The sequence below is a fragment of the Fringilla coelebs genome (genome assembly GCF_963513975.1).
Source record: "Fringilla coelebs genome assembly, chromosome: 6".
Lineage (NCBI taxonomy): Eukaryota > Metazoa > Chordata > Aves > Passeriformes > Fringillidae > Fringilla > Fringilla coelebs.
Window position 1 is genome coordinate 11,324,234 of NC_140034.1, and position 14,148 is coordinate 11,338,381.

General features: G+C 41.3%; 1 protein-coding gene across 1 annotated transcript in view; it reads right to left on the minus strand.

The window, feature by feature from the left end:
• PPP2R5C (protein phosphatase 2 regulatory subunit B'gamma) overlaps window positions 1-13,492 on the minus strand; it is a 71,520-nt gene extending 58,028 nt beyond the window's left edge. The window contains exons 1-2 of the mRNA XM_084208144.1: window positions 13,364-13,492; window positions 11,754-11,819 (exon numbers count right to left, since the gene is read on the minus strand). Of these exons, the coding sequence (XP_084064270.1) occupies window positions 11,754-11,819; window positions 13,364-13,390 (93 nt within the window). The 5' untranslated portion in view covers window positions 13,391-13,492. The remainder of the gene's footprint in view (window positions 1-11,753; window positions 11,820-13,363) is intronic.
• Window positions 13,493-14,148: the final 656 nt, after the last annotated feature.

Here is a 14,148-nt window from a genome sequence, read left to right on the forward strand (position 1 = left end):
AAGATACAAGTAGAGCAAGCACACCTACAGTTACAGCCAATTTTTCTTTTTAAGTTAAACTGGTCATCATCAAGCATCCCACAATGCAATTTTTACTTGTGGACAACTATCTAAGATGCTGGGACCTGGAAGGAGGATCCACCCTTCATGTTGTGTACATCAGGAAGTCTTTCAGGACAATCTATTCTTCCCTTTCTGACAGTCTCCCAGAAATGCTATTCAAGCTACCTTGACAAACAAGGGCAACCAGAAGAACTCTGTCTGACCTTACCTTTCAAAGCACTAATAACTGAATTAGACCAAAGGACACAAGGTCTTCTGATCCACAAAATCAAAAGCCAAACCAAGCCAAGCCCAGAGTGGAGTCAACTCTATAACGATGCAGCAAGCTTGCATACTGCTTTCTAAGATATAACAACAGGGTGAGGATTTGAAAATTACAGTAAAATCACCTTGATGATCTGTCATTAAAAAAGACCACTGGATGGCTTACTAGTGACAAAATCAGATCTCCTAAGAACAAGGCAATAAGAGATCCTCTGCCTGAAGAAACACGGTGCTGGGCAGCAGGCTATATGGTGTTTCTTTACACAGATCACTCTAAGACTAATATACACATTTCTGCCTTCTAATAAGTATCACCACTGCATTCAAGTTTACATCAGTGTGCACACCATTCCACAATGGCAGCAGCAAAACCTCGAGAAAAAATAGACTATGAAAGCTGGTAGGTGAACCCTGTACCAATTTACACATGATTAAGGTTCCCTGTGAAATAAAAGTACACAGTGCAAAAAGCACAGAACACTTTAAAAGAATCATCGGTCTGAATCTGAGACAGAGGGAAAATGCTTATTTTAATGCAGAATTAATCCTTTCCCTCTTCTCCTTTTGGTATAGTAAGTAGCCTCCATGGACTTATTTTTCATTAAGATAAACAGAAGTCTGATCTACAGCACCCAGAAGAGCTTGTTTCTTGCCCAGGCAGCCTCAGAATACTATGAAAGCATTCTGGATTACATCTAAAACATGTTTAAAATGAAAAATTTAAATACAGGTTACTGAAACTAAATACAGATCATCACAAAACATGAAAGGGACATTAACAACTTGATTTCAAAACTGTATAAGGGCCCAGTATGTAACCAAAATGATTTGGCTAACAGGTTGAGGCTTAATACATAATCAATGTAGTTAGGCTGAGAAGCTGAATTTAATTTAATCTCCTGAGATGACAACTGAAATCAAGATCAAGGAGTCAAAATGGGTGGAGAACAGCTAAAGAGCCTTCCATGTAGTTTTTTCCCCTCTGCAGTAACTTCAAAGTAGTGTGAAAATCTCTGAACACTCCAGGAATCTTGAACACTACCACAGAGCTCTCTCCTTTGCAGATCTTCATTTACTAGTTTGGAGTGGGAACAAGGACAGATAGTATCTGGTATATGGCCCAGCTGTCATCAACCTGGTAAATATATCCACACTATACCTACAGGAAGTGGGCTGGTGATGTGACATCAAGCAGCTGGGACCAAGGCAAGCTGTTCAAGACAACACTACCAGGAGAGCAGTATGTGTCACCTGATTTCCATTCTGTGTTGTAAACAGCAGCAATTCAACATGACTTCCAAGAGGATGACATCAAAATAAACTCTTATTAGTAACTGTATTAAAGATAAGGCCTGACAGAGCTTTAAGACAGTCTGCAGTAATTCTAGTACATGCAAGTGCTGGCAGAGTTTATTATGGAACAAGTAGATATGATTTTTAATGTTAATATTTTCAATCTACAGAGAATCAGTACAAACTATACAAAGCTTGGTATGGAATACACTGGATATATAAAAGGGAATACTGATCCATAAACAACACAGTTAAAAACAGTAGGGAAACAACAAGTTCACAGGGCACCATTTTGGACAGTAGATGTTTCTGAAGTTATTTGCTGAAGATTCTTGCTACTATGCCATTATTGTTCACTAGTTTTACCACCACAAGCCAGTCTGGACAGACAACTTAGGGAGGAATCTCTGGAGAGGCAGCTTATGGTGCTGAAGGCTTTGGGTGGTTTCACACAGATGGCAATTTAGATGTCTATTGTTTTTCCTCAACAAAATCATTTGCCGGAATGGTACCTGGATTGGCTGCTAGAATGATCTTTGCAGCAGCCTTTCTAGCAAATATGCTTATTATTGTTAAACATTCTCAGTAGTGGAGATTACTATCCAGTCTATCTCAGCATTACTTACTACATTTTTATAACAGCAAGAGCTACATCCTAAAGCTTTGAGTTTCCATGGTGTTCTAATCATAAGCAAAAAGATTAACTTTTCAACATAATAATGACAAACTTGGTATATTTTAGCACTCATGGATTTATGTTGCAGTACTTGTTTAGCAACTATGATTTTGCGTTTACATACAGCAGTGCTACTGCCGGCTACTCTCAATGTCTGACTATGGAGTTCCATTAGTGTTTTGCCAGAGACAGCATGGAGTCTGCTGAATTGTGTCAGTGACTGGGATGTTTCTTACAAGCACCAAAGGCCATCTGAGCCTCTTTAATGTGGAGCCCAGCACAAACTTTACTGTCACAAACCACTTTAGAAGACTGATCCACAACTTGCTGAAGCTCTTCTGCCTTTCTTGCTGCTGTTTGTTTTTCAAAGCACAAAGCATTGCTTGTATTTCCTGTTAGCTGCTTATACACAGGACTCAAATTTTATCTTCTAAAAGATTTGTATCATCACAGCTTTGTGTAACAGACTAGACTTGCAACACACCAGAAAAATCCCATGTTTCAGCTTAGTGTGCTGCATCCTTGACATTAATAACTGTAATTTTACATTCACAATTAAGTATCGGTAGCATAAGGCTTGTTTTCCATTTGCTTCTTGTAAATTTAATTTTGCTTTAACTAATATACTCCAGGAACAAGCTGACATTTGATTCCCTTCAGTCAGAGCGCAGATCTCCAGCCCAAGGTTGCAGAGTACTGGCAAAGATGAGAGGGTGCCCAGGCTCAGACTTCAAGTGGATTGACACTGCTTTGTGTTTTCTGAAACAACAGCATCAGTGAGCACCTGGTTCTTCACAAAAGCAGCAAAGCAACATTTGTTTCCTTGTATATCTTCTATCACAGAATTTCAATGCAAGAAATGTTCTCAGGAAAAAAAAGTAAACTATTACCGGCAACCACCAGTTAGCTGATTAAATAAGATTTAAACCAGATAATGTCCTAAGTATTATTTCAAAACATTTATATGAATACAGGGATGAAGAATCTGGATAAAGGATGGCCTGGCTTAAATTACTTTAGTTATAGATTCTCATTATGATTTCTCTCTGATGAGCCTGAAGCATCCTTTTACTTTACAAAGCCACAAACCAACAAAAACCACCTTTGCTCTTTTTAGATAAATATATATATATGTACATACACATATGCACACACATATATGTAAGGTTCCCACATTTGAAGGAAATCACACACTAACTCATTCACTTTAGGCACCAACTCCTATACTCAACTGTAAATTTTAATTATATACAGCTACTGACGAGCTAAGGCAACTGCACATGTGGCTTTACCACTGAGGTCCATATTTTTGTGCTCCCTGATCTATTCATAGAAGCTTCTCACTTCACACGCTCATGTTGAAATCTTTTTTTACTTTGCCTCCTGCCCACCAATTTGGTATTTGTATTAGATGCTATTTGAGAGAGTTATAGTCCATGACAAGTAATCTGGTCTACTGGAAGGTGTCCCTCCCCACGGAGGTTGGAACTAGATGATCTTGTGGGTCTCTTCCAACCGGACCATTCTATGATTCTATGAATAATAACTGTAACTGCTTCTACAGAACTGTTACACCAAATCATTTAATCTTTGGCTCTCATGATGCTTTTACTTTACATGTCGCTGGAGAAGCTTACTTGTCAGTATTTCAGACTGCTAAATTGAGAAGTGATGAGGAAGTATATAAAAGTTACTATAAATGTGTAGCAAATTATAATATTTGGCAGTCATCTTTTAAGAAGCATATTCAGGAATAGGCCAGGATTTTTTTCCTAGCTTTTGGTTGATTTCTGTAAATGGCCCCCTAAGCCTGTTACAGGGAAGGACACACAAACAAAAAAAACCCCAAAGCCTACCATCCCACTTCCAGAATTAAAAATTTATTCTAGATTCAAATGAAATTGAGGTGGGGGGAAATGCACACAAGGTATGTTTGTAGTCTACAAACATATGGGTAGATTCAACAGCTACCTGTTTTTCTCACTGTTTGTATTCTATAAGAGATAACTACATTAATAATTCTGTATTACATGTGTTAATATAATATACATCTGAGTACTCTCTGAGAAGTAGGCCTTAACTCTTATGAAAAAATTTAAGAGAAGCAATTTGAAACAAAGGATGAAAAGGATATTTTCAGTTTACTAAATGCTGGTATCTATTTTTGAAAGTCCCTTTGTTCCTTTTGATTAGAACAGCCTTCACCTTCATTGCTGTGCTGCTTGCATTCAGGAAGGATTCAGAGAGCTTAAAAACACCATTAGGAAGCAGAGGATAGCAAGTACTAAACCACACACAGTTCTCACACCTCATATGTTACACAAGTAGTTGTCAGCCTTGTGTAAGAAGTAGAAGGGCATAAGATCCTGTTTTCAGAAACGTCCCATTTTAGGTAATAAAATACTTGTATACAGCAGTGTTTGGTACACTTTAATAACACCATTAATTTTAGAAGCATAATGTTAAAGTTACATAACAAACACCATTATAGTAACTCCACTATTCAGTGTTAAGGCGCCTTTGCTTGGAAGACAGAAGGAAATTCCAGTTCCCAAAAATCAAAAAGCCAAGATGTCAATAAAAATTGAAAATAGAAAAATTACAGACATTAAAGACAAAAAGTTTTGTAGATGTTCTAAGAATAACACATGGCATCTCTTTACTCAGCAAACAGCTTCTCATTTAGTACTAAGGATGTATACACTCAAATATTTTTTAATGGTTATATCAACCCATTAAAATAATCTCTCTAGTAAAGAAAATCAGAACTTCAAGACACAATCAAAAATTAGTTTTCAAATTAATTTTTTAAAGAAGTTGGCACGCCAATTTTAAACTAAACAAACCCACTCCAAAGCCCACAGACTTTATTTTTTATCAGTTATAACTGATTCAAGAGAAAATCCATCCCAACTTCATACACAGTTTTGGTTTAAAATCCTGTTTTGCTAATGTTATGAGTAAAATCGCAAACTAATAGGCCTAGAAAGCTACATAATGGGTCTAACACTGTCTATTTATAGTCCTTCCATGATTCAAACTTGAGAGGACAAGTTGCTTGAAAATTCAATTTTATTTTATAATACATCTCTTCTTCCAAATGCAAGACCACCAGTTTTAAACCACCTTTATCTACTACTGCATGCTGGCTCATGAAAGCCTTGGCCATGCTGCCTGTCCAGCTGGGACACACCACTGAGCACACACTGAAGAGAAGAACCAGGGCCCAGCTAGGCTTGATATGTGATGAAGATGCCCATCAGTGCCACCTCTACCTCTTTGTTAAGGACACCAGCTCCTACCAAGAACAAGTAAAGAACAATCTTACACCTCAAAGATGATGAATGGCATGTATCCAAAATGAAGTGCTACTGAGTTATAGAAACTGCCCAAATGGTGAGGGCTGACACACCTGAAGGATGGAATGCCATCCAGAGGGGCCTGGACAAGCTTGAGAAATGAGCCCGTGTGAATCTCATGCAGTTTAACAAGACCAAGTGCTGGTGCTGCACCAGGGTCCAGGCAACTCTGGTATCAATCCAAGCTGGGGATGAACAGATGAAGAACAGCCCTGCTGAGAAAGCTTTGGGGTGCTGGTGGATGAGAGGCTGGACATGACCCAGCCATGGGCACTGGCAGCCCAGAAACCACCTGTGTGTGGGGCTGCATCCATAGCAGTGGGCAGCAGGGGAGGGAGGGAGGGGATTCTGCCCCTCTGATCTGCTCAGGTGAGACCCCACCTGGAGCACCACATCCAGCTGTGTGGTCCTCAGCACAGGAAGGACATGGAGCTGTTGGAGCAAGCCCAGAGGGATAGAGCACCTCTGCTATGAGAAAGACTGAGAGGATTGGGTTTGTTCAGCCTGGAGAAGACTGAGAGGATTGGGTTTTTTCAACCTGGAGAAGAAAGGCTTTGGGGTGACCTAATTGCAGCCTTCCAGTACCTGAAGGGCACCTACAAGAAAGATGCAGAAACTTTTGTTCACAAGGGGATGCAGGGACAGGAGAAGGGGGAATGGCTTTAAACTGAGAGTAAGTAGATTAAATATCAGGAAGAAATTATTTACTGTGAGAGTGATAAGGCACTGGAAGAGTTTCCCCTGAGAAGCTGTGGATGCTCCACCCCTCGAAGTGTTAAAGCCTAGGCTGGATGGAGTTGTGGAGTTGTGGGCAACCTGGTCTAGTGGAAGGTGTCCTTGTCCACGACAGAGGGACTGGGACTAGATGGTCTTTAAGGTCTCTTCCAACCCAACCCATCCCATTCTTGATTCTATGACTGAACAACAATAATGGAAAAGACCTAAATGATGGATGGATTTATTCACATAAGTGGATAAATACCTACCTGTGACAAGAAGGTATTTCCAGAAATTATTTAGGAGCAGTCCTAATACATGTTAACAAGGAAGAGAAAACAATTGCAGAACTTTGTCCCCTCCCCAATCCTCAACCCCCTCTGCCTTGGGTGCCTAAATGAACTGCCAAATTAGTACTTACTTGTGCCAAGGCTTTCAAGTATAACTTTAAAAAATTCTGAAGTAGACAATTCTAGTCTCAAACTGGACACTGTGTAACAGTCCCCATCTTGAGGATCAGGTATGTTTATTTCTCAGGGTAAATAGCACAACAATGAAAATCACAAACAGTAAACATGAGAAAATAAGCAGCATATATAGAGAACATTCACTCAACATTCTAAGTAACTTCTGCTGATCACAGAAACCTGTTATCACAAAATAGTTCTGGATTTATTGCTTTTGTCTATTCCTTGCTTTCCTTAAAATGTTAGGATAATTCCACATATGATCTCAGCTTAAAAAGCCATGCTAAAAACATCAACATGGCTTCTACTACCCATTCCTTTCGCAATTTCCTACTTTTAATGGAAGTGATAATCCTTTGTGCTCATATAATCAGGAATTATTATAAGTAGTAGTGAGAATACTGACAGTCTTTCCTCACCATGTGCTGGCTAATATAGGAAAGGTGATCATGGAAAACTGAATAGCCACCTCTGGAGGTTCTTTCAGAGGGATGAAAATCATTACTTGTGCTGAAATGTTTTGAAGATGCAAACAGATATTCCTATAATTTTTTAGGAAAATCCATTTACTGAAAAGTATTACTACTATGCTAAGTAGTTTAAGAAATTAACTTCTAAATTAAAAAAAGGTCTCAAAGAGCAGGGAAGAAAAACTTCTGAAAACAAAACCTTACAAAATTTCTGCACTGGAAGTCATTACAGTAATACACCTACTGAAAAGTGATGGCCATGAAACAGTGGCAGGATAGAAGCACGGATCAGCACTTAAAAATTTTAAATTATTTTAAAAATTGGTTTCAGCAGTAATTATAGTCCAACCTCAGCAACATATGCTATCAATAGATACATTTCTTGCACAGCAAGAAAAATCGCAAATACCATTTGCTTTTTATTACATTTTGATTTACCTACATCAAAAAGAAGGAAAAAACACAACAAAGAAAGAACCAACAAGGACAGTATGTGGAAACAAGAAAATAACACACACACACACACACAGAGAGGCTTCTCAAAACCACATTCGTTTTCCGTTTGCTTTTCTGCATGGCAAAAGAATGAGTTATAATTTCTGTTTTAGATAGTCACCAAGCCAATACTTTCTCAAACAACAAAAACAGTCTTTGCTTTCTACAGACTACTCAGCACCTGGACTGAAAATTAATACAAATTAAATTTAAAAGTTTCATGCCAGTTTAGGCCAGTCCAGCTAGACACAGAAGAAGCTATCACTCCCTGTCACCTAGTTTTATACCAGCATATTGTCATACATGAAAGGCTACCAGCGACTTCTGACCCTTCCACCCCCCAGGTGAATCACAACAGTGAATTAATTGTCCTGGACTGTTCCAGTGACTGATGAAAAGAGCAAGTTTTAGCACCTACTCTCCCACAGACAAAAAAAGTCAGAAATAAAGAGTATGTGGGGTTAAAATTTTAACTTCCTTCCCCTGTGGTAGTATTTGAAAACCACTGCTAAAGTACTGCATTTGAACTATTTTAGGTGTTAGGTTAGGTTTTTCTAGAGACAGAAAAAGGTCATGTTTTTTAACAGTCATTAACTATGACCGAGTCACCTTTTCTAAACAAATGGGACTGTCCATAAATTACTACTGCCTCCACTCAAAAGGAGACCTGTGACAAAACAAAACTCTACAACAGAGCCTATCCAGCAGATAAATCATTTCTTCAAAAGCCAGTTAGATCACAGAGTATATCTCCACAAAGTACCAATGGAATGGCCAATCACCACACCCAGGGGATTTAATTTTTAGTATCAGTTTTTGATGCAAGTATAGCTTTTGGGCACTGTTAAACAAGGGCCCCAAGAATTTACCAGAGCAGAGACACTACTCCCATAGAGGGGAAAACCAATACACAACAGATTAAGTCTCTTTTCACAACCTAAGGACACTATATGCTGGACTAACTGATGAAATAGGAGGTTATACTTAAAGGAATATATTTAACTGTTCTGCCAACTATTTAGTCTAATTTATTAACATTTCCTAACAGGTTACAAAATAAGCTTAGACAGGAGCTTAATCATATTAGCTTTTTTCTTAAGTGTTCAATAAATGAGCAACATGCAACTGGAAACTGGAGTAATGGCATTGGGTACAGAAGGACAAGGCGCCCTCACCTCATACAGACACTGCATTTCTGGTACCTCTAACAAAAAGGAGAACAGTAGATGGAAACAAGAGAAGGAAAATCAAAGTAACAGGAGTCCTCCTATGTAGGGGACATTAACCAGGATTTTGGGGGAAAACCCCTAAATATAAAATACATATTAAAAAATATATAAATGTCAATTACATAATTAAAAATTTAATACTAATTTTACAAAACTTCCAGTTAAACAACCTTCTAAACCACATACTGGCTTAAAGAAAAGTATACCAGAATGGAAGATCATACATATACATCTACTCTGATTCTCTTGCCTCGAGCATCAGCAGTTGACCACATAGCAATTCAGGAGGGAGGATGATGTTACTTCACATGTAGCAAGTTTAAAAAAAAAAAAACCACACTCAGCTAATGCAAGAACCATCAGCTTAAGTGATTTTCACCCTTTTTTAGCATGGGCATTCTGGACATGGTATACCAGGAATCAATTCAATCCCTTTTCAAACTTGCTGTACAGCTTCCATCAACTGAAACATCATTTCTCTGACTGCAAGACAGGAAAAACACATGCTAATTTTTGTAAATACTAAGATCTGTTTTACTTTTTTTATCTATAGAAGTTCAGGGCATCATGAATTTAGTTAAGTGCTATAAAAGTATCTATAAATAAAGTATTTGTGGGATGTTGCTGCTTGTGTTGTCCCTGTTCTTTGAACAGCAGGCGGTTTCTAGTCTTTACAATCTGCCATTTGCATTAAATGCATATGCATTAAATGCATTTTGAGAAACAAAAAGCTGAAACGAACCACCATATTTCCAAACCTACTCATAGTCTAGAAGAGGATTTTTTAAAAGCCATATTAAAACATATGTAGAATGACAGATGACAACAACCTTTTTTGAAGAGAAAGGAAACCTAGAAATGTATTAACAGGATGCTCCTGAATATTTCTGTGTTTACCATTCTTCACTATGTTAATAAATACCCTCCTTTCTGCTCATATAAGCACAAGCTAACACTAACATACAGCAGGATTACAGCCAGCCACGTTAGAATGCAAAGTCTACACTACTATTTGTGTGCAATTACTCTCTTAATTAAGATAATGAGTCAAGCACTGAGGTGTTCAAAACTGTACAGAGACTAAATAATGCCCACTGGGAATGAGAACCATACTGTATGTGCCAGTCACATTCCCAGTTCCTTTCCCATTCTGCCCCTGCTCACATATGGTCAAGTATCCTAGACAAGTAAATGGTACTTTTAATTGGGAATTCTACCTGGATAGACAAAAGAAACAGTGCATGAACAGTAAAACACATTCTTCAATTGAGATTCATCTCTCTTACATTTCGAGTTTAAAACCCAAAAATCTAGATCTGCAAAGACAGGAAGAAATGACAAAGAAACCCACGTACGCATTTTTAGCCACCATACAAAGCTCTTCACTTATTATCTCAGGGAGCTTTACACTCAATCCTGAGGTACCAAGAGCGAGTAAGAAAATTAGTCCTGGTCTCAGCAACGTGTCATTCAGAAGCTTGAGAAAATAAGTAGTCAACAAATCTACTCCAAAGATGGTGGTGACAATAAGCCTTACAACTACACATGAATTAAAATTATGGCCAAGTGGCACTCTTTTTAATACCATAGCAATATACTGCAGAGACAGAACACATCACAATGAAGTACATCTATTTAAACCATTATGAACATCTACACAGATATATTTCCCACTTCATTCTACAAGCTCCTCTAGTAGCTAAGATCCTTTCTAGCAGCTAGTTTCCCTCCATCAAAACTCAATCACTCTTACAGGAATTTACCAAAATACTTTTACACACAAATTACAAGTTTTAATGACCTTCTTAATTTATGACAGTAGCATGAATCACTCTGCACAACAGACAAATGAGAACTCATTGAACTGCATACAATAAATAGTCCAACCCACCTACCCCTAACAGTCATTTCAGGGCAGGAAAAACGGTAAAGCTGGATGAGTGCTTTGTTCTCAAACATCATCTTTCAGTATCAAGAATTGTTTAGAGGCTGAAATACATAACTTTTCAATATGCCATTTTACATTTAAACTACTATGAACATTTTAAAGGAAATTTCAGGAAAGTAACGTTAATGGTGGATTTCCAAATCAAGCAAAACTACTAATTCTGAGTTTCTGGAGGAATCTGTTCAAGGGAGTAAATAATGATTTAATCATCCCTTTTCAAGTTGCTCTGCCTTGCTAGTGGGCAAAACAGAGAGAAATGCAGAAGGAAAAAAACAAATCTACAGAATAATTAGTCAAAAATGGCACACTTCATTGTATACCTATAAAGAGGAACTACACAACACAACAGCTGGCAGCCTTTGATTAAGCCTAAGGTCTCCTGACAATAAACCAGGCTACTGACATGCCAGAATCGATAGTTTGAGAGAAGAGACCTCTGGGAATTACAGAGAATTCTAAAAACAACATTGAGCAACAAGAAGAGAAGCCCAAAAACTCAAAAGCAGAAAATAAGACAGATGTACATCTCATAACCAAAAAAGGGAATAGATGAGTATTTGAGACTGCAGCAAGCAAATATTTACTCTAAATAAAACTGACTTCCTTAAAAGCATCATTTTTTATCTTGCCAAATACCAGGGCAGTATTTCCACACTCACTTTCCCTCAAAAATATTGTCATGTCAAAATTATAATATAGAAAAACTTAAAGCACTTTTTAGAAGTTACTACAAATAACTGTGAAAAATACTATGATTTTTAGTCATATTTACCTCATGTTCTTGGTTATCTTGCCCATCTTTGCCACTTTTCCCACTCTTGACGGATTTTGCAGGTTCCTTAAAAAAAAGTTTGCAGTTTCAGTTTGTTTTTTTTTTTAAGTGATCTAGATAGATTTTCAAGTCAAGGAACCAGGCTTTTTTAGACACTCCCTAAAAGTAATAAAATTGGCAGAATAAAAATGATACAATTTAACTGGAAGATGATAATATTGAAATATAAGTCTCAACTAAGCCACTTTAAGCATTTTTTATCTGTAGAAAGACTTTGGAGTTTTATTTATGCCTCAAAATTCACCTATAAAGATAAGCTTTCCCATAGGTAAGCAGGCAGGGACAAAGAATGCAAGTGATTTGAACCATGTCTAAGAAATTACTTAGTTCTACTACCGTGCTGTCTTTGGTTTTTTGGTTCAGAAATATTTATATTTAGCTTAGTTTTGAAACTAGCATCAGTAGAGTACACGTTTTACACTTTATTATTTTGCCTGTTCTAGGGGCTAGAAAGTCCAGTGTTAAAAGTAGGTCAACAACTCATTTTTCTGCCTCGCAGCATTGCACTTACCTTGAATCCTTCACCCATTTTTGAGATTTGTTACTCTCAGAAAAGTGAAGAAAAGTTTCAATGTTTTTAACATCGAAAGTGCCCAGGATATTGGGAAAAATTAAAGTAAATAACCCCCGCAAACCTCAACACTCAACCTCCCCACATCTAATTTTAAAATGACGTTGACAAACTAAAAGCTCAACAGAAGCGGCCGAGAGGGACAGCAGCTGGCTGAGGAGGACAGCACACTTCACTGTTTCTGACTTCCACTCACGGTTAATTGCCTATCACACAAAATAAAGTGCAATCCAGCTAACTTCCTGCCGGGTTTACAAGTTTTCTGCGATCATTACTTGTGCAAGCCCCTTTCGTAGCCGCCAGACAAATCACTCCCTGGAGCCTGAGGCAAAGCGGGGCCAAACCTAGGTTCATTCTATTGTCAGGAGAAGCAGCTGAAAGACTCCGAGGGGCGATCAGGGCTCCTTGAATACTTAAGGAGATTCCCCCAAGCGCAACTCCCACTGCAGCCAGAGCTACGCAGCAGCCGAACTTCCCAGGACGGGGCCCGGGCAAATCGCCGTGGGGACGGACGCCCCCACCTTGCCGTGGAAATAATCCCTTCCCCCTCCCCAACGCCCCCGGGCCAGCCCCGAGCGAAAGCCCCCCTCCCCGCTCCGCCTCAGCCAGCCCGGGCTGAGGACACGTTTCCCATCCCCTCCCTCCAGCACTCCCCCGCACGCCGAACCCACGGCCGCCCTCCGCCGACTCCCTCCCTCCGACGGCCGCCGGAGAGACGGTACCAGGACCCCGCCTCGGCACCCCCGGACTAGGCCCCGCCGGGAGCTGCCCCCTCCCCGGCACCCGGCGGAGGCCGGCACACCGCGGCGAGGGAGGGAGCTGCCCCTCACCCGGGCTGCCCCTCGCGCGGCTCTCCCAGCGCCTGGGAACGGGCGCCGCTCGCCGCTGCCGCCCCCCACCCCAGGCCCCTCCTCCCCGCGGGGCCTGCACCCCACAGCCTCCCCGCGGAGCTCGGCCTCTCCCGATCCCCCCGACTCACTTTCTCCTTCTTGTTTTTATTCGGCATGGCCGCGGAGGCGCAGCCCCCGCCGGCCCCGCTTCGCTCCGCGCCGCGCCCGCCCCGCGCTGCCGCTCCCCCGCTCCGCGGCGGCCTTGGTGCTCCCCCTTCCTCCCCCGCCCGCGGGGAGCGGGCCCTGCCCGCCCATTGGCTGCGCGAGTCACGTGGGCCGCAGCTCGCGGCGCGTCACCGAGCGGGCGGGGCTGGCGGCGCCCCCGCCCCTGGCGCTCTCCCGGCGGGCTCGGGGCTCTCCCGCCGCCTCCGGGGCTTTCCCGACGGGATCGGAGCTCTCTTGACGGCTCCGGGGCTCTCCCGGCCGGATCGGAGCTTTCTCGGCAGCTCCGGGGCTATCCCGGGGGTGGTCGGAGCTCTCCGGACGGCTCTCCCGCTCCGCCCGGGCTCCGGCCACGCCTCCGGGTGTTCCCGCAGGCTGAGCGGGGCGGCGGGACGGGCTGAGGTGGCCTCGGGGCCCCGAGGCTCCGGCGGGCTCTCTCTGTGGCAGCCCGTGGGAAGCGGGGCCCCTGCAGCCGCTGCCCCCGCCGCTCTTGGGCGAGGGACACGGGCTCCGCCGCGGGCGTCCGGGCGCCCGTCACTGGGGAGCGGAAAGGTTAAGGGAAAAAAGCCCCAAAAAACAGATAAAACAATATAGGGCATGTCTGAAGCTCGCTGGCCCTCTCGTGCAAATCCCGTGTGTCCATCATCACTTTGAGGATTTCAATATGCGCTTGCAGCATGTGGATGGGGAAGGTGAACTTTGGGAAGTTGCA